Source organism: Neomonachus schauinslandi, chromosome 12, assembly GCF_002201575.2.
Source record: "Neomonachus schauinslandi chromosome 12, ASM220157v2, whole genome shotgun sequence".
Classification (NCBI taxonomy): Eukaryota; Metazoa; Chordata; class Mammalia; order Carnivora; family Phocidae; genus Neomonachus; species Neomonachus schauinslandi.
This window is the reverse complement of record NC_058414.1, coordinates 19,004,347-19,024,615: the sequence shown is the minus strand read 5'-3', so window position 1 is coordinate 19,024,615 and position 20,269 is coordinate 19,004,347. Positions and strand designations below refer to the sequence as shown.

Genomic DNA, 20,269 nt, shown 5'->3' with positions numbered 1-20,269 from the left:
CCCCCCCCCCCCCACTCATGGTCTATCTCTCTCCCTTTTTCTCTCAAACACACAAATAAATAAATAATCTTTAAAAAACTCCAGTGTTTTATTAGTTTCAGGTGTACAATATAATGATTCAGCAATTCTGTACATTACTCAGTGCTCATCACAATAGTGTAGTCTTAATCTCCTTTATCTATTTCACCCATCCACCTCCCCTCTGGCAACCACCAGTTTATTCTTTGTATTTAAGAATTTGTTTTTGTTTTTCTCTTTTTTCTTTGTTCATTTGTTTTGTTTGTTAAATTCCACATGAGTGAAATCATACAGTATTTGTCTTTCTCTGTCTTGACTTACTTCACTTAGCATTATACCCTCTATGTCCATCCATGTTGTTACTCTTCATCCATTCATCTGCTGACGGACACTTGGGTTGGCTCCATTGGTTGGCTATTAATAATGCTGCAGTAAATAAACATGGGGGTGCATATATCTTTTTGAATTAGTGCGTTCATTTTCTTTGGCTATCCAGTAGTGGAATTACTAGATCATATGGTAATTCTATTTTCAATTTTTTGAGCATCCACCATACTATTTTCCATAGTGGCTGCCCCGGTTTGCGTTCCCACCAACATACACGAGTGTTCCTTTTTCTCCACATCCCCACCAACACTTGTTATTTCTTGTCTTTTTGATTCGAGCCATTCTGACAGGTGTAAGGTGGTACCTCATTGTGGTTTTGATGTGTATTTCCCTCATGAGTAGTGATGTTGAGCATCTTTCCATGTGTCTGTTAGCCATCTGTATTGTATGTCTTTGGAAAAATGTTATTCAGGTCCTCTGCCTGAATTGGATTATTTGGGGTTTTTTGATGTGGAGGTACGTAAGCAGCTCTTTCTAATCTGTGCTTCCTGAACTTCAGTGAACAGAAGATTGAAGGTGCTTATTAAATTGTAGATTTCTGCGCCCAATCTTTAAAAAAAATTTTATTCATTCGATTAAGTAGAGCTGTAAAAAAATTATAACATGCATTACAGGTGATTGTGATACTGGTGTTCTGTCAGTCATGCTTAGAGAAACATGATTAAATATGTCTTGGTGTTTATCTCTCTGACTGCATGTGTGCCTTCTGGGTGGAATACCTTTTCCATCTCTTCCACCTCTCTCTTTGTTGGGCTTGTTAACTTTTCATTCCTTACAATTTGGTAAATACGATTATTATTATGAAGGGCCCCTGTGCATACCTCTGATGACATTGATAATCATTGATATACTTCCCCATACATCAGTTTCTTGAGAAGGACCACTACTTTCACGTCTTTATTTCTTAACTTCCAGCTTCTCGGTGTCGTCGTCTTTTTTTTTTTTTTTTAAAGATTTTATTTATTTATTTGACAGAGAGAGACATAGCGAGAGAGGGAACACAAGCAGGGGGAGTAGGAGAGGGAGAAGCAGGCTTCCCCGCGGTGCAGGGAGACCGATGTGGGGCTCGATCCCAGGACCCTGGGATCATGACCTGAGCTGAAGGCAGACGCTTAACGACTGAGCCACCCAGGCGCCCTCGTCTTTTTTTTTTTTAATGCCATAATTAGTTTATTTAGTAAATTGTGGTTTTACAGATTGAATTTTCTGCTAGTATGAAAAGCAGCTTAGTTGTAAATAAGGATGCCTTTTTTTTTTTTTTTAAGATTTTCTTTTTAAGCAATCTCTATACCCAATGCAGGGCTCAAACTCACCACCCTGATTACAAATGTGTGCTAAAATGTTTATTGAGTGAATTAAAACTATATTATTATAAGTTCCTTGAAGACAGGGACAGTGTCTTTATCTTTAATAGTCACTGGCAAGCACCAGGCCCTCAATATTTGTTTAATCCTTGCTAGTCAAACTGAGATCTGTGGATGTAGTCCCCAGGGGCTCTGTGAACCCTATGAAGTTTTACATTTTTTTGCCATTTTCCTTTTGAGCTAGGAAAAAAGTTTAAGTCTGTTTAAAGTGATTTTGGATGACCACCACTTTATGCTGAATACTGCTATGAGATTTCAACGCAAATGCTTATTTGTGTTTGATGCTGTTGGCATACAGATGACCTAAAGACCTAGTTTAGGGATGCTGGGTGGCTCAGTCGTCAAGCGTCTACCTTGGATTCAAGTTATGATCCCAGGGTCCTGGGATCCAGCCCCACATCAGGCTCCCTGCTCCACGGGAAGCCTGCTTCTCCCTCTCCCACTCCCCCTGCTTGTGTTCCCTCTCTCGCTGTGTCTCTCTCTGTCAAATAAATAAATAAAATCTTAAAAAAAAAAAAAAAAGACCTAGTTTAGCATAATGTTTCTCTAAATCCAAATCTACAAAGAAAAATCCCCCCTCCCTCTATTGCAGGGTTTTGTGTGTTACTTAATTTTGACCAACAGCTAACTAAGCAAACACTATTCTGAAGTCTGACCTCTTCATACTCCTTGAAGACTCCCCATGCAATTTTTCCTCTTTTTGCATATGTATGGGATATTGTCTTTCTCCATCTTACTGGTTTAAAAAATTTTTTTCAATACAAGATATATACTTGGTATAAATTTCAAATGTTTAAAGACCTTTCAGAAATATTCTTACTTTTAATGAAACCTCATAATGTTTATTCCTTATCCTTCCTGTTACTCAAGTAGATACGTCCTTCTCTTGAATTCCCTTGATCCTGGAGCCTTGAACATTGAACTTTTGCCAACTTCTCCAAGAAGGTCTCCCTAGGTTCAACTAAACATTCAGATTTACAAGACTATCATAGGCCATACTTGGAACTAGTCTACATGGTCTACAGAACAGGAGCCACAATTTATCAGAGGTTAGCATCAGTCGTTCGTGTCTATATGAGACCATGTAGGAGTACAGTCAGCCATCCAGAAACTATTTTCTTTGGCTTCTCAGGTGACTGGTCAGGTAAAAGGAGACAAGGTCCATTTTGGGAAGATGAGAGTCCTGACTTACTCTTATGCCCTTCAGAGCCAGGATTTCTTGTAACAAGCATGGGCAGAGTTTCCAGGTTCTCTGCAAGGGACATGCCAGTTAGAAGAGTCACTGTATCTTTGGGAAGTTCAAATCTGTGGCATTCTCATCAAATATTTATAGTTTTCTCAGTCTAGACACAACTTACTTACCAATCAAGAGTCATTTTAATTTGCCGAGCAATATAGTAAATTACTTTATCAGGTTTTAGGGTAAAAGGTAGAAAGTTGACTAAAGACCAAAATCTCACACAGCGGAGGAAAGAGTTTTGTTAAGCATTTGCCCATACTTTTCTTACGTCATTATCCTATTTTTGCCTTGTGTAGTGGTTTTTGTGTACCTGCCTCTTTTTGCTAACCCTGCCGTTCCTCCCAAGATCAGAAACTCTTAGAGTGATGGCAGTATGTTTTATATTTCTTTATCCTGTCTTTGCCTTAACCACATAGGGAATACTATCATAGAACTATTCATTGAATTACAGTTTGTATGCTCCTTTGACTGTAAGGTAAATCCACCAAAAAACTTAGAAAAAATTTTATGACTGGGATTTATCATAGATGGAAACAAAGTATAGGAATAAACTTTCTGGGTGAAGTGATATAAACAGTGGTGTCCTCCAGCATGACTAGGGTTGCTCTTATTTTAATGTCTATATGACTTCTTTAGGATAGGGACTGCATAATGATGTGTCCAGATTCATTCTTTTATATATTGAAAGCATATGTTAGTGGTGATAACATACAAATTTGAGAATACTGTAAGTCAGCAGAAATGGCAAATGTTATGGACAAGGACAGAAATACTAAGATAAGGTGATTTTTTGACTGTGGTATAAGAATCCAGAAAATGATGAGCATCATGAGATCATCATCACTTTCTACAGAGTATATTATATTCATGGCTGGAGTACCCTGCCTTTCTGTCTGCCACATCTTATTGAAGAAATAAATGGATCTGAAGAAAGATAAATGATCACCAGGGCTTAAGGGGCTGTGTTATAAAGATGGTTAATAAGGAGTGCCTTGCTGGCTTGGTTGGTAGAGCACGCGATTCTTGATATCAGGGTCATGAGTTCAAGTCCCACTTAAAGTGTAGAGATTACTTGAAAAAAAATTTTTTTAAAGATGGTTAGTAAGATTGAGACCTATATGTTGAGAGAGAGAGAGAGAGACCAAGCGCACAAGCAGGGGGAGAAGCAGAGGGAGAGGGAGAAGCAGCCTTCCCACTGAGCTGGTGCTTGATGTGGGGCTCAATCCCAGGACCTGGAGATCATGACCTGAGCTGAAGGCAGACGCTTAACCAACCGAGCCACTCAGGCACCCCCCAAAAATAATTTTAAACATTTAAAAAATCTCTGCTGCCAATGATAGAGATTTCCTTGCTTACTTAGCTTTTGTGTCAAAAGTATAAATGATTTAAGCAGTGACTGGAACTAAAATTAGAACATTAATCTCATTCTGTTTTTCCACCATTTTCTATTTCTTATTTTTTTGGTAGTAAATAACTGTTATTACAGTAATAGATCTTTGCCTCTTGGAGCTTATCATGTTATTAAAAAAGACAAGGAAGGTAAGTATAGAAAAGTGATATATGTATATCACTGTGTGTCCCTGTTAGATTAATAATGCATATATATACAGTGTAGCAGTAAAATCTATTTTATGTCACTGAGTAATATTCTGAATCGCTGACCTAGAATTTTAAAACCTTATTATATGAACATTACAGATTCATGATTACGGATTACATTTCTTGATGTAAAGTTTAGTCTTTTATTATGTGAAGAATCATGTATTTATGGATTCAACTTTAAGAAAATATATTTTTAAAATCTGCTTTACAAAGGGATTACCAAGGAACCATTTTATTTCAAGGCACTTATTTCAATATAATTTTGAGAGTTATGGGAGTATACTTTTTTTTTAAAGATTTTATTCATTTGAGACACAGAGAGAGAGCATGAGTAGGGAGAGAGGCAGAGGGAGAGGGAGAAGCAGGCTTCCCGCCGAGACAGGAGCCCGATGCGGGGCTCGATCCCAGGACCCTGGGATCATGACCTGAGCCGAAGGCCAATGCTTAACCATCTGAGCCACCCAGGCGCCCTGGGAGTATACTTTTAAGAAAGATTAAACTTTAAAAGGACTTAGCACATATTTAGTGCTCAATATTTATTAAATGATTTAAATATCAACAGTGTTTTGATACCTTGCAAATTTAGTGATTTATTTAAAACAGGTGTAGCTAGATCTTGTACTTAGAATTACAATTGGAAGTTTGAACTACTGTGGAGTTAAGGTTTTAAAATAATTGAAAAGCAATTTCAGACTGAATAGTTACAGCTGAGAGACATTTCTGAAGAAATAAGTAGTGTTGCATATCTGCATAATGTATTATAGTTGAGAAAATGCATCTTCATATCCTTTCTATCATTTGAGTTTCATCCATATTGCTGGGAAGAAGGTGAAGGGGGTATATTAATCCCCACATTACAAATAAAAAGTTCAACTTTAGAAAGGTGACTACTCAGCTGTACCCATTGAATGGCCAACCTTAGACACTTATGTCCCAATTCCATGCTTTTTAAAAATGTTTTAATTAATTGACTGATTAAAGTAATCTCTACACCCCACATGGGGCTCAGACTTACAATCCTGAGATGAAGAGTTGAATGCTCTTCTGACTAAGCCAGCCGGGCACCCCCATGTTCTTTTTGAGAGAGAAGACTCTAACTTGTTAATTTTGATGGCGTTTGGAAGAAAGAAATAATAAATCCATGTGATAAGATGGTTGATAGCATACAAAAATATTACATGAAAGGTAATAAATTAATGCAGTAATTAAGTGCTATAGGAATCCATAGGATTTATAAAAGTTTTGATGAGTTGAAGCAGTTAGGAAAGTACTCCTTCAGCATGTGAAGTAAGCTTTGAGAAATGTGTTGAAATCAAGAAGGGTTGAGATTCCACAGATAGAGGCTTAGAAATAGAAATGCCCAGGATATCTTCCTGAATTTGGGAGGAAAGGAAATATATATACCTTTCTTAGAGGTGTACCTGTATACTATTCTTACAGGTACCTATTGAATAAAGGATATTAAATATAAGAAAAAAGGTTGGGGAACTTAAACTTTTTAGTAAGGAAGTACAAAAATATATACAATAGTAGGGAGAACAGTGTAATAATAATACCAAGTTGGTATTACTCAGCTTCAGTAGTATTCAAAGTTTTACCAATCTTGTTTCATCTATCTTACAGTTTTATTGAAATATTTTAAGGCAAATCCCCACATCATTTTACCTGTTTTGTTCAGTATATATCACTTACAGATAAGGATTTTTTAAAACCACAATACTATTATTTCACATGACAAAATTAACACTTTCTTAATATAAAATACCAAATTCATCTTCAGATTTCCCTGAGTTGTCTCAAAACTGTCTTTTTGTAATTGGTGTATTCAAACTGGCATCCAGACAAAATCCACACACTGTATTTGATTGAAATATCTTTGAATCTCTTTTCATCTGCAGCAGCCTTTTAAATTTGTTTTCCCTCATACCATATACTGGTAAAAAACTGTGTCTGTTGGTCTATAGAAGTTTTAACGTTCTGGATTTGGCCTGTTGCTTCCTTTTGCCATCATGTATTAATCTACTTACCCCCATGTTTCTATAAACTGGTATGTAGACCTAGAGATGTGATTAGCTTCAGATTTGTTTTTTTCCCTCTCTCATTTTCCTTCCTTTTTCTTTTCAGCATGATACTGTAAATGTGGGACCTTGCACTTTCTGTTGCTTAGTATTAGAGGGGCACATAAAACTTGATTGTCTAACTTTCTTTCTTTCTTTTTTTTTTTATTTTATTTTTTTTAAAAGATTTTATTTATTTATTTGAGACAGAGAGAATGAGAGACAGAGAGCATGAGAGGAGGAGGGTCAGAGGGAGAAGCAGACTCCCTGCCGAGCAGGGAGCCCGATGCAGGACTCGATCCCGGGACTCCAGGATCATGACCTGAGCCGAAGGCAGTCGCTTAACCAACTGAGCCACCCAGGCGCCCGATTGTCTAACTTTCAATGATGATAAAAAGATCAACAGGTTCAGGTGTTGTCAGCCTTATCTATCCATCAACTTTCAACCTTTCAAGGTTTTAGCATCCATTGCCTATCTGTTGCCTAAATCCATCATCTCTAGAGGGTTGAAAATTTGTGATTTTTCTACTTTGATCGTTCCTTCTGCATTTATTAGCTATTAGGGAACTTCCAAAAGAAGCAGTCAGTATCTGAGTGTTGGCTTAGTCAACAAGAGAGCATATTTCTTTTTTAAGAGAGCATATTTTTTAATTTGATTTTAGAGCCAAGTTGCATATTAGAAACTCTCTTTATGCATTTCATGTCTTCAATTTGTGGGAAAAAGAATTCAGAGTTTGTTTTTTTTTTTTTTAAAGATTTTTATTTATTTATTTGAGAGAGAGAGAGAGAGCACATGAGACGGGGGGAGGGTCAGAGGGAGAAGCAGACTCCCCGCCGAGCAGGGAGCCCGACGCGGGACTCGATCCAGGGACTCCAGGATCATGATCTGAGCCGAAGGCAGTCGCTTAACCAGCTGAGCCACCCAGGCGCCCCTCAGAGTTTTGAAAAAGAGAGTTCATCTACAAATTCTGTTTTGACTATTTGGCCATACCTTATTGCATGTATCTACCTATATTTATTTTTTAAAGATTCATTTATTTATTTTAGAGCATGTGCGAACAGGGTAGGGCAAGGGAGAGGGAAAGAAGCAGACTACCTGCTGAGCTCAGAGCCATATGCAGGGCTCCATCTCATGACCCTGAGATCATGACCTGAGACAAAACCAAGAGTTGGACGCTCAACCGACTGAGCCACCCAGGCACCCCACTTATTGCTCATATATTATGAATATTTTAATTACGTGTTATTTTTTTAACACTTTGAATTCTCAGATTGGAGAGGGATTGTCTTTTGGGTGGGAAGTTTCCCATGGATAGAGAGTATCTTTTTGATAGTGATCATTGTTTCAGTGATTTAAGAACACATACAAAGCTGGGGCGCCTGGGTGGCTCAGTTGGTTAAGCATCTGACTCTTGATTTCAGCTCAGGTCATGATCTCAGGGTTGTGGGATCGAGCCCCACATCAGGCTCCGCACTCAGCATGGAGTCGGCTTGGGATTCTTTCTCTCTCTCAGCCTCTGCCCCTCCCCGTGCGCTCTCTCTCAAAATAAATAAAATCTTAAAAAAAAAAAAAAAAACACATACAAAGCCATATATGAATGAGTACAAATAAGTATCCTGCTATTTGAAAAGTGACATGAAAATTATGTAGATAAAATCTTATCCATAGGATGAACAAAGTACCATGATTTATGTTTTGATAAAATTTTTTATAGGAGTATTATGCTAATATAGTTTCTTTATTGATAAATGTTATATCTGCATATTGGCGTGTGTATGTGTGTGTGTATGCTAAACAGTACTGTAGCAACTTTACATAAAAATTTGTTATTGCATATTATCCCTTTAGCCTGGACATTAGAAATTGTTTAAAGCTTTATGAAAGATTTTGAGGGAGCCATCAAAAGGAATGAGATCTTGCCATTTGCAACAACGTGGATGGAACTGGAGGGTATTATGTTGAGCAAAATAAATCAAACAGAGAAAGACATGTATCATATGACCTCACTGATATGAGGAATTCTTAATCGCAGGAAACAAACTGAGGGTTGCTGGAGTGGGGGGTGGGGTGGGAGGGATGGGGTGACTAGGTGATAGACACTGGGGAGGGTATGTGCTCTGGTAAGCGCTGTGAATTGTGCAAGACTGTTGAATCTCAGATCTGTACCTCTGAAACAAATAATGCAATATATGTTAAGAAAAAAAAAAGAAGAAAGAAGATAGCAGGAGGGGAAGAATGAAGGGGGGGAAATCGGAGGGGTAGACGAACCATGAGAGACGATGGACTCTGAAAAACAAACTGAGGGTTCTAGAGGGGAGGGGGGGTGGGAGGATGGGTTAGCCTGGTGATGGGTATTGAGGAGGGCACATTCTGCATGGAGCACTGGGTGTTATGCACAAATAATGAATCATGGAACACTACATCTAAAACTAATGATGTAATGTATGGGGATTAACATAAGAATAAAAAAATTAAAAAAAAAATTGAACATAAAAAAAAAGATTTTGAGGGACACTCCTATGACCTCAATATAGTGATTTTTGTTACTGTGAGTTCCTGCCAAGGTGTTATCCATATGTAAATATGGTAGGTTTGCTTGCATTTAATCATTTTTTTGATTGGATATTTAAATGATTTCTCCTTGTATATATTGTTTTATGAATAGTAAGTATTACAATAAACATCTCAAATCTGCAGGTCTTTATCTAGTGGGAATTAACTTTCTAAGGATAAATTCCCAAAAATGGAGTTACTAGATCAAAGGATGTTTGACTTTTGGTATTGTCACAAAGTTGTTTTCATGTTTACCATGTTATGGAAATGCAGAGCTTTGAGGATATTTAGCACCATAGGACTTTTAAAGAATATTTTTAAAGATATACGCTGTTGTATTACTTTTTTAAAAAAATTCTATCTTGTAGGGGTTCTTGGGTGGTTCAGTCGTTAAGCATCTGCCTTCAGCTTAGGTCATGATCCCAGGGTGCTGGGATCGAGCCCCGCATCGGGCTCCCTGCTCTGAGGGAGGCCTGCTTCTCCCTCTCTCACTCCCCCTGCTTGTGTTCCCCTCTCTCTGGCTGTGTCTCTCTCTGTCAAATAAATAAAATCTTTAAAAAAAATAAATTCTATCTTATAGTTCAGGAAAAATCCTTAAAATATATCAGCGAAATTTTTTAAAACAGAACTGTTAACCTTCTTTTTTTTTTTTTTTTTTTAAAGATTTTATTTATTGACAGAGAGAGTCACAGTGAGAGAGGGAACACAAGCAGAGGGGGTGGGAGAGGGAGAAGCAGGCTCTCCGCTGAGCAGGGAGCCCGATGCGGGGCTCGATCCCAGGACCCTGGGATCATGACCTGAGCTGAAGGCAGACGCTTAACGACTGAGCCACCCAGGCGCCCCTAACCTTCTTTTTAAAATTACTTTTAGTGTAAGCAGCAGCATTAGAAATGAGGATCTTGATAAAGAATTTCTGCTTTCTTTCACTGCCAAATTGTCAGTGGTGCAGCTTTAATTTGAATCATAAGGTTATGCATTTGTGACTTATTTATATGCTTGAACTTAACTGCTTTTGTGCTGTAAGTTTTTTATGTGTAACCATTAACTACTCCAAAATACCAAAGTTTTTGCCACACTTTTTAGTAGCATATTCAGAGTTTGATCTAAATCTAAGTGTGAGTCTGTTTTGACCAAAATACCTCCATGTTGCCTTAATAATAGTATTATAGATCAGGAATTGCCAAAATTCCCCTTCTTCCGTCAACGTAATTATTTAAAAAGATTTGTTTATTTATTTATTTATTTGAGAAACAGAGGGCATGCTCCAGCACAAGCAGTGGGAGGGGCAGAGGGAGAGGAAGAGAGAGAATCCTCAAGCAGCCTCCCAGCTGAGCACAGAACCCAGCGCAGGGCTCAATCCCAGGGCCCTGAGATCATGACTCGAGCTGAAATCAAGAGTCAGATGCTTAGCTGACTGAGCCACCCACGAGCCCTGACTTCTTCCTTCCATGTAATTTTTGAAGAATTTTAAAGCAATCGATATTGTAAATCATTCAAAGGCAGTTTGCTAATATCTGTCCATTTTATATGCATTTACCCTTTTGTTGAGCATTTCTGCCCTCCAGGGATCCATGCTGTAGAAATATTCCCATGTATTTTAAGAAAATATATTGAACGGTGTACAAATGCAGTGATAACCTTTAACAGTGAAAAATAGAAACAAATATCCGCCAAGGGGAAATTTTCTTTCTTTTCTTCTCTTTTTTTTTTTAAAGAATTTATTTTAATTTAGAGAGCATGCGTAAGTGGGGGGAGGGGCAGAGGGAGAAAGAGACTCTCAAGCAGACTCTGTGCTGAGAGTGGAGCCCAATGTGGGCTGGATCGCGCAATCCTGAGATGATGACCTGAGCCGAAATCGAGTCCGACACTTAACTGACTGAGCCACCCAGGCACTCCCCCCCACCCCCGTAGGGAAATTGTTAAGTAAACTATGTACATTTATATAATGAAGTCAGCAATTACTACCAGAAATAAGGTAGATAAGTATTGACATTGAAAGATGGAAAAAGCAAATTATGAAAAAGCAAATATAGTATATTCCTATTTTTTATAATTTTTTGAAAGATTTTTTACTTATTTATTTGACAGAGAGAACAAGCAGGGGGAGTGGCAAGCAGAGGGAGAGGGAGAAGCAGGCTTCCCGCCGAGCAGGGAGCCTGATGCGGGGCTCGATCCCAGGACCCTGGGATCATGACCTGAGCCGAAGGCAGATGCTTAACCGACTGAGCCACACAGGACCTCAGTATCTTCTCATTTTTTAAAATAAACAGCTCTTAGATATATTTACAGATAGAAAAAATTTGGAGGGAGTTACATGGCATCTTAACATGGGTATGTTTGAGTTTTGTATGAAGACATGGCCTTTCACTTTCTTATGCAATGAGAATGTGTTGATTTTAAATTAAAAAATTTCTTAAAAGAAGAAGTAATAAGCAAATAATGTTTAAAATAACCACGTAAACATCAGGTGAGTATTGATTTTCAAAGTATTCAGAACATTTTGGAGGCTCTTCTGTAATTTCTTCCAGAGCCACATGACAGCCTCGGTTTGTGCCCTTTCTCTCCTGCTTGTGGGACACTGGGTCTCAGGGCAGCAGCCACTCCGGCCAGACTGTGACCTTGTACAGGGGAGTGAGGGCGAGCAGTGTATCAAGAAGTAGTGGACTGTAGAAGTATGACAGCTGGAGTGTGACTACATTAAGAAGTCTTAAACCATGAACAGTGCAAACAGTATTGCATTCTAAGGGCAAGTTTTGAATGAGAGGTAGGGAATGAAAGAATCTCAGTTGGTGGCTGTGGTGAGAATAAAGATACAGAAACAAGTCATGTTTTGTGTATGCAAGGCAGAAACTAATTTCATTGCGAATTGGCTTCAGAGGTGGGTTCACTACCACCATTGATCAATAGGAATTACCAGGATAGTGTTCAGGAGGATTGATATGAGTAAGGAAACTTGGAAAGTGATAGATGTATAATGCTAGGCCAGGGAGTTTGTATGTCAGTCACAGTGGGTGGGTTGTTAGTCCCAGTTGTATCAGTTGATGGTCAGGTCATCATCACTTAACCATTGCAGATGAGAACTGCTGATCTTACTCCACCACTGGCTGCTGCTTATATTTTTTCATAAGCAAACCTTGGTTCATTGTGAGGTTTCCTATTTCTTAACTTTAATATTTTCCAAGGCTTCGTTACATCTTGGCACACTAACACATACACATACATTGAAATGTATACTTCACATTGACATTGGGGTCCATGTGGATTCAGTGTGTTCTTCGTCCTGTTTAAATTATTTCTGCCACTTTTCTCCTCTCCTGTGTGTAGTGTCTCCAGTGCCACTGAGTATATTAAATAATGTTTAATTTCTAGTAATTTTTCCTAACGAGAGGGAAACTGTATTTGGACTTGGAGGTGAGACATTTATTTTACTTAAAAGTTTTGTTGTTAGGACACAGAATCTAGATAGGATATATATGATATATCTTGTCCACAGGGTGTCTACCTACTATAAAAAGACATTTGTATAGACGATGAAATAAATGCTTATAATTTTAAATGGATGAACAGAACAAAATGAGTGGAATTCTCTTTAATGCAACTTTTTCCCCTCCAGACCAGAATCTGTAGAAGCTAGCCCTGTGGTAGTTGAGAAATCCAACAGTTATCCCCACCAGTTATATACCAGCAGCTCGCATCATTCACACAGTTATATCGGTTTGCCCTATGCGGTAAGTGTCCAGCATTTCTCTGGAAGGGTATTTTTTATATCTAGAAGTTGAAAGTAGATGTTTGTGGTATTATGCCTAAAACAATATTTAAAAAACAATACTTGGTTTATATTATCTAAATAATTAGGTATGTAATTTATAGTTTAATTTTTTATTGCTCAAACTGTATTTACTCGAGGGATTAAAATTTTCGAAGAGGCATTCTCTAGAAGTTTTATTATTGTTGTTATTATGCATTTTATGCTATTAGTAGTTTGGTGTTATAATTCTTTACCTTCTCTGTAAAAAATCATAGGCTTGTATTTACTATCTACTGTTGATTCTAAATTACATAGTAATTTATATAGTAAATTATATAATTGCCACTTATTGAGCACTTACGTGCCAGACTTTAAACATTTTTACATGTATTATCTCATTTAATCTTCAAAACCCACCTCATGAGATGGGCATAATTTTCATCCCCATTTCATAGCTGAAAAAGTGAAGGTTTATCTAAATTAATTCATTCACTGTTACATAGCTAATAAGGGGCACAAGTTAGATTGAAACAGTTACAGAACTGGACACATTTGTGATACTATCCAGGTACAATTATGAGGGATTTTTACCACTGGGACCAGAGTAAAAACCAAATTTTTAAAAATCTTCTGTTACATACTTTATAGTGATAATGTCTTTATTAATTGTTTTTGTTATTCTTTAGTCACCATGTTCCTGAGGTTTTTTTTTTTTTTTTAAGCCTATCTTCACATCTTGTACCTGCTTCTATCTTGAAGGCGGAGCTCTTTGACCATAGGACTTTGAGGATGTCTTTTGATTAGGGAGATGAGGGCATGGAGTTTGAGGGAAGTCACTGTGCGGGTGACTGAAGGTTGTAGACGGACATTCTCACTTACGAGTATGGTTTAATACCTAGCTTTACCAAGTAATTATTTTAAAGGTATTAGGGAAGAAATGGGCCAATTTCATATTTCTTGAATATTCAGATTAAGGATTGACTTTTATTTAAGTTCATATTGTTGTTGAAATTATATTGTGCTGTATTTGTGTTCAATTATCCAGGACCATAATTATGGTGCTCGTCCTCCTCCAACACCTCCGGCTTCCCCTCCTCCATCAGTTCTTATTAGCAAAAATGAAGTAGGCATATTTACCACTCCTAATTTTGATGAAACTTCCAGTGCAACTACAATCAGCACATCTGAGGATGGAAGTTATGGTACTGACGTAACCAGGTGCATATGTGGTTTTACACATGATGATGGATACATGATCTGTTGTGACAAGTGCAGGTAAAATATTTTACATTGTTAGTTTCCTTTTCTTGAATGCTGCTAACCTTTGATTGTTAATCTTGGAAAAGATAAAGTCACTTTTATAGGAATTGATGAATGCATTTCTTTGGATGCATTGCTACTATCAATGCAGTGTGTTTTGCTAGAAAAATCCCCCATGGGAAAGAAGCTCTGTTAGAGTTTATTAGAAATCCTCATTGTTAACTGAGTAATAGGCAATCAGTTCTGAACTTTATTCATATAGGATCCCATCTCTCTTTTTGCTCATTCAGTAATAATACAACTACATATAGAGGTAGACAAGATAGAAAAATTAGCCCTCTGAATTTCCTTTGGAATTATTTGTGCTGTACAGTCAGCTGATTTTCCAGTTTGGGGGAATTATACATTTTGATTGATGTTTGTTTGACCTGACTCTCTCACCTCCTTTTGACTTGAACCTTGCAGCACTCTGGAGTCTCCTTGAACCAGAACCACAGTCTCCCCTCCCCCAACCCTGGTTCAACCAACAAGAAAGGCCTCCTCCCCTAGAGAAGGTGTGATTGGGACAGAAAGTGGGGTTTTGTTTTCGTTTTTTGTTTTTTGGTTTTTTTGGGGGGGGAGGGAGTTGGGGAGGATGGAGAGGGAACTGTAGGATTTCGGCCTGAAAGTTAATGAGTCCATCCCCTGCACAAGAGTGGATAGCAGAGAGGATTTAAGCAGTGTACTATAGGGGGGTAAGAAATTTTGGTGGCTTTACACAATTTCCTAGGTCAGATCTTTGTGGCATAGCTTCATTATTTGTTTTGAAATAGAATAGGATATACCCATATTTGAGTGTGAATGTAAAAATACATCTTAGAGCCAAATATAAATTACTTTGCATTATTTGTAGTATTGTTCCTATCTATTACATGATTAGGAGTTGGATGTTATTGATATAAACATGCATGTAGGGTTATATTTCAAAAAGTTGATTTACCTTTGCCAAAAAAGAGGGAAATTAGTCATAATTGGAAAGTGAAATTTGATATTTTTATGTAAAGATGTGATATTTTGAGTTAATTTTAATAAAAATATATTGTATCTTTTAAAATTTAAAAATACTCATTACCTGTGACACATATCATTACTATGAACAGTCACCTCAGTACATTTATTCAGAAGGTAAATTTAAAAACTAAAAAAAAAACCAAAAGTAATAACTTGTTTTCTTCATTTTTTAAAAATAATTAGAAAATCTCAATTCATATTTTAACTGATCATATAATACAGCTTTCTCTTAGCTGATCTTGTCTAATGTGATAAATTACATACCATTTGGCAGTGTTTTCATTTTAAAGCAGTGTTTTCTTTTGATTTCATTACAATGATCTAGATATAATATAAAATTATCTCAATTAGAAAATAGTGAAATAGTCCTTAGGATTTATACCTAACTGCAAATTCTTGAAGGACCAGTTCAGTTTTTGGATTGTTCAAGGTATTTGCTTCTCAGCGACTGCTCTCTGTTATGAATCTGTTTTTTGTTGTTCTATTTTTCTACTGCTTAATCTGTAGTATACTTGCAAGGCTTTACCTTTATTCCTCTCTTCTTGGTCTGTATTTCCTCTATGTATGTCCGTGTGCCTACTGCCTATACTCCTGTCTTTCAAGTTTGACATCTAGAGCTCAGATCATTTATACATTTCTAGTCTCGTTTCTTCTGTTGTCTGCATGACATTATTACTTACCCCCCAAATTTGATTTAGTTTGTTATTCTAACCCGCCTTGTCAGGTGCTGTGCTTTTCTTTCTTTTTCCTCCACATCTTATATTCTGTTACCTTCCACTTCTTACCAGTTCTTTTCCCAACAGTCTCAGTTTAAAAGTGAAGAGCATATGATAGTTAATTCAGTAGGGATATATTTGAAATGGCTAATTATTATGTAAAGAGTAATTAAGACTATTTTTAGGAACAGCATATATATATATCTATATCTCATATATTTTAGGAACAGGCATATTTATCTATCAGCTTTGGACCAATTAAAGTCTTGGCAACAAAGTTCAATAATAGTAAAAATTGAGAGATTGCCTCAAGCTAATCCATGTATTCCATAAAAATAATTTGAAGACAGAATAGGTTTAATCCCTATCCTCATGGAATGTATCTTGGATTCTTTAACTTTGTCTTCTCTGCTGCATTCTAGTTCTGTCTTTCTTTAACTGAGGTTAGGAATGTTGGAAAATCCTCTTAGTTGGTTTTTCTACTTTGAGTTTCTTAACTTCTTTGAATTAACTGTATACCATTAAAGCACCTCTAGTTTCACCTGGTGCCCATTAGAGGAAATTTATACACATCCTGATATTCCAAGTCCTATATAATCTGACTGCACTTTACTAATCCAGTTCTACCCCCCTGTATTTCTCAGAATGAAAATCCCCCTCATATAGATTAACTGACTTCTGGCTGTTGTGCCTCATATCTATCTACTTGAGAAAACAGTGCTATAATGACATCTTTTTTTTCTAATCTCCCAAATGAGGTTTTATTCAAGTCCATTATTCTCCAGGGTGCTTTTTCCATTAACTTCAAATAGTATGGACATCTTCACGTTGTGGCTTTTGGTAATATTTGTAATGTATACCTTTCACATTTAAAAGTTATATTTGCTTTAGAAATATATATATATACACATATATATACATATATATATATAAAATATCCTATATTTGTCCTCTTGTCTTTGCATCTCAAAGTTTTATCTCCCCATGGACATATTTCTATGAATTCCTCACAGCACCTTTTACAGTGCTAAACTCAAAGTGGGCGCTTACTAAGTGATAGTTAAATAGAATAGCAAATCTTAAATTAAGGTTGATTCTATTAATATTTTATATGTTCTGCTTTTTTCTTTAAGCGTTTGGCAACATATTGACTGCATGGGGATTGACAGGCAGCATATTCCTGATACATATTTATGTGAACGTTGTCAGCCAAGGTAAGTTGTGCGTACTTCTAAGATTGCCAGTAAATTTACTGAAATAATCTTCAGTTAATAGAAGTTTATGTATGAATTCTGGATTAAACAATTAATGGATTACTGTGTTTCATCAATTCTAAGGTACACTTTTTATTTTTATGTTTATTATTTTTTTGTATTCTGACATCTCTAAAATCAGGAAGAATCATTCCATTGATAATATGTCATGGCTTACTTTGTAGATTTTTTTTTTTTACTTTAATAATGCATAAAATAATAGTGCATCTTCTAAGTGATGGCATCTTTTTTCACTGGAGTACACTATGTTAAAGAGTTATTAGATCCATGTATTCCATAAAAAATAATCATTCCACCACCCTGCTTCAACAATTTTCAACAGTCTTTTTCATTTATACTGTCATACATTTCTTCTCCCTTTCATATATTTTAATGGGAGTCTCATATATTATTTCATTCACCTGTATCCCTATGTATTTCAGTATATATATATATTTATTTCAATATATATCTGTAAAAGAATTTTTAAAAAACCAACCTCAAAGCCATTATTATACATGCAATAAAATGTACTATCATCCAGCCACTGTTAAAATACTGATTGGTTGATATACACCTGTCTCTTAAGACTTTGGTAATATAAACCACCTTCCATTACCCTACCAACTCCGGTCTCCTTTGCAGTGTGTTTAAGGAACTGAATTGTTTATCCTGATTTGTTTGCTGATTGCATTATCATGATATAACCAGTGTCTATATCATTTGTATTTCTGTAAATAAATGTGTGATCAGATTATAAGTTAAATTTTTTTTGGTGGGGGGTAGTGTTTCATAGACTGTGTTCTATCAGGTAACACATAATATCTGGTTGTCTGACTTGATCTTAGCCAAAAGGCCGAGAAGCGATTGGTTGTCTCTATGATAGGACACATTGATAGTCCTTATTTAGAACCATTAATTTATTAGGGGTCGCAAGTTAGTGCCATGTTAATCTTACTGCTTATAACTTATTAGCTGGAATATTTCTATAGAAACAAACTTCCCCATATTAACTGTTTAGTTCTCTTAAGGAATACAGTTGACCCTTGAACAGCATAGTTATGATCTGTGCTAATCCACTTTAAATGTGGATTTTTTTCTTTTTTCTTTTTAATACGAATTTTTTTCAACACAGTACTGTAAATGTATTTTTATGACTTCCTTAGTTACATTTTCTTTTCTCTGGTGCACTTTACTGCAAGAATGGAGTATATAATGCATATATCAAATACGTGTTAATCAACTGTTTATGTTATCAGGCTGACAGTAGTAGGCTTTTAGTAGTTTAAGTTTTTGGAAAGTCAGAAGTTATATGTGGATTTTTGATTGCACAGGGGTCGGTTCCCCTAATTCTTCATGTTGTTCAAGAGTCAACTGTATTTTGGTAAGGAAAGGCAGGATAAATGCTTGTTGATTCTTACCCTTTATTTACTAGTGTTCAGAATACTAAAAAGTAATTTAAGTATCATTATGAACTCAGGGATTTAAACATCTTGGATATCAGTCCATTGCAGTTACTGTCTTTATTGATACTCAAATTTTGTCTAGTTTTGGTCATTGGGAACCTCATCAAGTTGGCTCTTGAGCCCTTATGACAGTATCCTAGTGGTACTTGATAGGTTTTTGTGCTTTCTGTATAACAAGATGTCTCAAGCTTATTTTATACTCCTGAGAATTGGTTTTCAGTTCTAGAATCTGAGAGCTAGTCATGCTCTTTCCTACTGGATTGGTCATTGTTCCTAGTTCTTTGTCTTTTTAGACAAAGCTAGGAAATACGTTTTGTGTGTTTATTTTTAAGATAAAGTACGTGAGTTTATACAGATAATTGCAATTTAAATTTAGGAATACAAGGTTTTCATTTAACCATTTCTGTATTCCATTTATATCTCCTAGTTCCCAGCAACATAGACAATAATGTAATTAGAATTTCACCAACTACTCCGTTGCTTCATTTCACAGAAAAATATAACAGTCTCAGAGTAACAATACCAACACTAGCACCAATCATATGATTATGTAAAACAGTTTATTTTATGTATGTATATGTATCTATGTATGTATGTATTTAAAAAGTAAACTCTACACCCAATTTGGGGCTCAAATTCACAACCCTGAGATCAAGAGTCTCATGTTCTACTGTCTGAGCTAGCCAGGTGCCCCTGTGTAAAAGAGTTTAGAACTTTTTTCCTTAAGATATGTTCCACAAGGAATGTATAGTTAACTGTGTTTAAAGTCCCTTAGAAGGATTTCATTGTGTGATTATAACACCAGCTGGATACATTGTGTGATTATAACACCAGCTGGGTACTTGATGAGGTTATTTTATTTTTTATTTTTTAAAATAAAACTTTTTGAGTTAATTGTAGATTCACATACAGTTATGAAATAATACAGAGATTCTCTGTATCCTTTACCCAGTTCAGCCCTGTGGTAACATGTTGCAAAACTATTAATACAATATTACAACCAGGATATTGACATTGATACATCAAGAAACAAAACATTTCCATGGGGAGGATCCCTCATGTTGCTTTTTACATCCACACCACCTCCCACCTCTCCCACCCTTCACATCCCTGACCTTTGGCAACTCCATTGCTGTAATCTGTAATCCATGGCTATGATTTTGTCATTTCAAGAATGTTATATAAATGGAATTATACAGTATGTGACCTTTAAAAGGACTGGCTTTTTTTTACTCAGCATCATTCTCTGGAGAGCCAGCCATTTGTTGCATATACCAGTATTTTGTTATTTTTATTGCTGAGTAGTGTTCTGTGACATATGTGTACAGTTTGTTTAACTGTTCACCCATTGAAGGACATTTGGGTCTTTTCCACTTTTGGGCTGTTACAGATAAAGTTGCTGTAAACATTCTGTGCACAGGTTTTGGTGTGAATGTAAGTTTGTTTTCTCTCGGATAAATGCCCAAGAGTGCAAATTGTTCAGTCACATGGTAGTGGCATGTTTAGTTTTATAAGAAATTGTCCAGATATTTTGCAGATCAGTTGTACCATTTT

At 36.3% G+C, this 20,269-nt stretch overlaps 1 protein-coding gene across 1 annotated transcript in view; it reads left to right on the top strand.

Moving 5' to 3' along the window:
- Positions 1-20,269, top strand: part of KMT2E (lysine methyltransferase 2E (inactive)) — a 92,131-nt gene that overhangs the window by 32,795 nt on the left and 39,067 nt on the right. Inside the window, 3 exon segments of the mRNA XM_044920181.1 lie at positions 12,836-12,950; positions 14,016-14,245; positions 17,130-17,210. Of these exon segments, the coding sequence (XP_044776116.1) occupies positions 12,836-12,950; positions 14,016-14,245; positions 17,130-17,210 (426 nt within the window).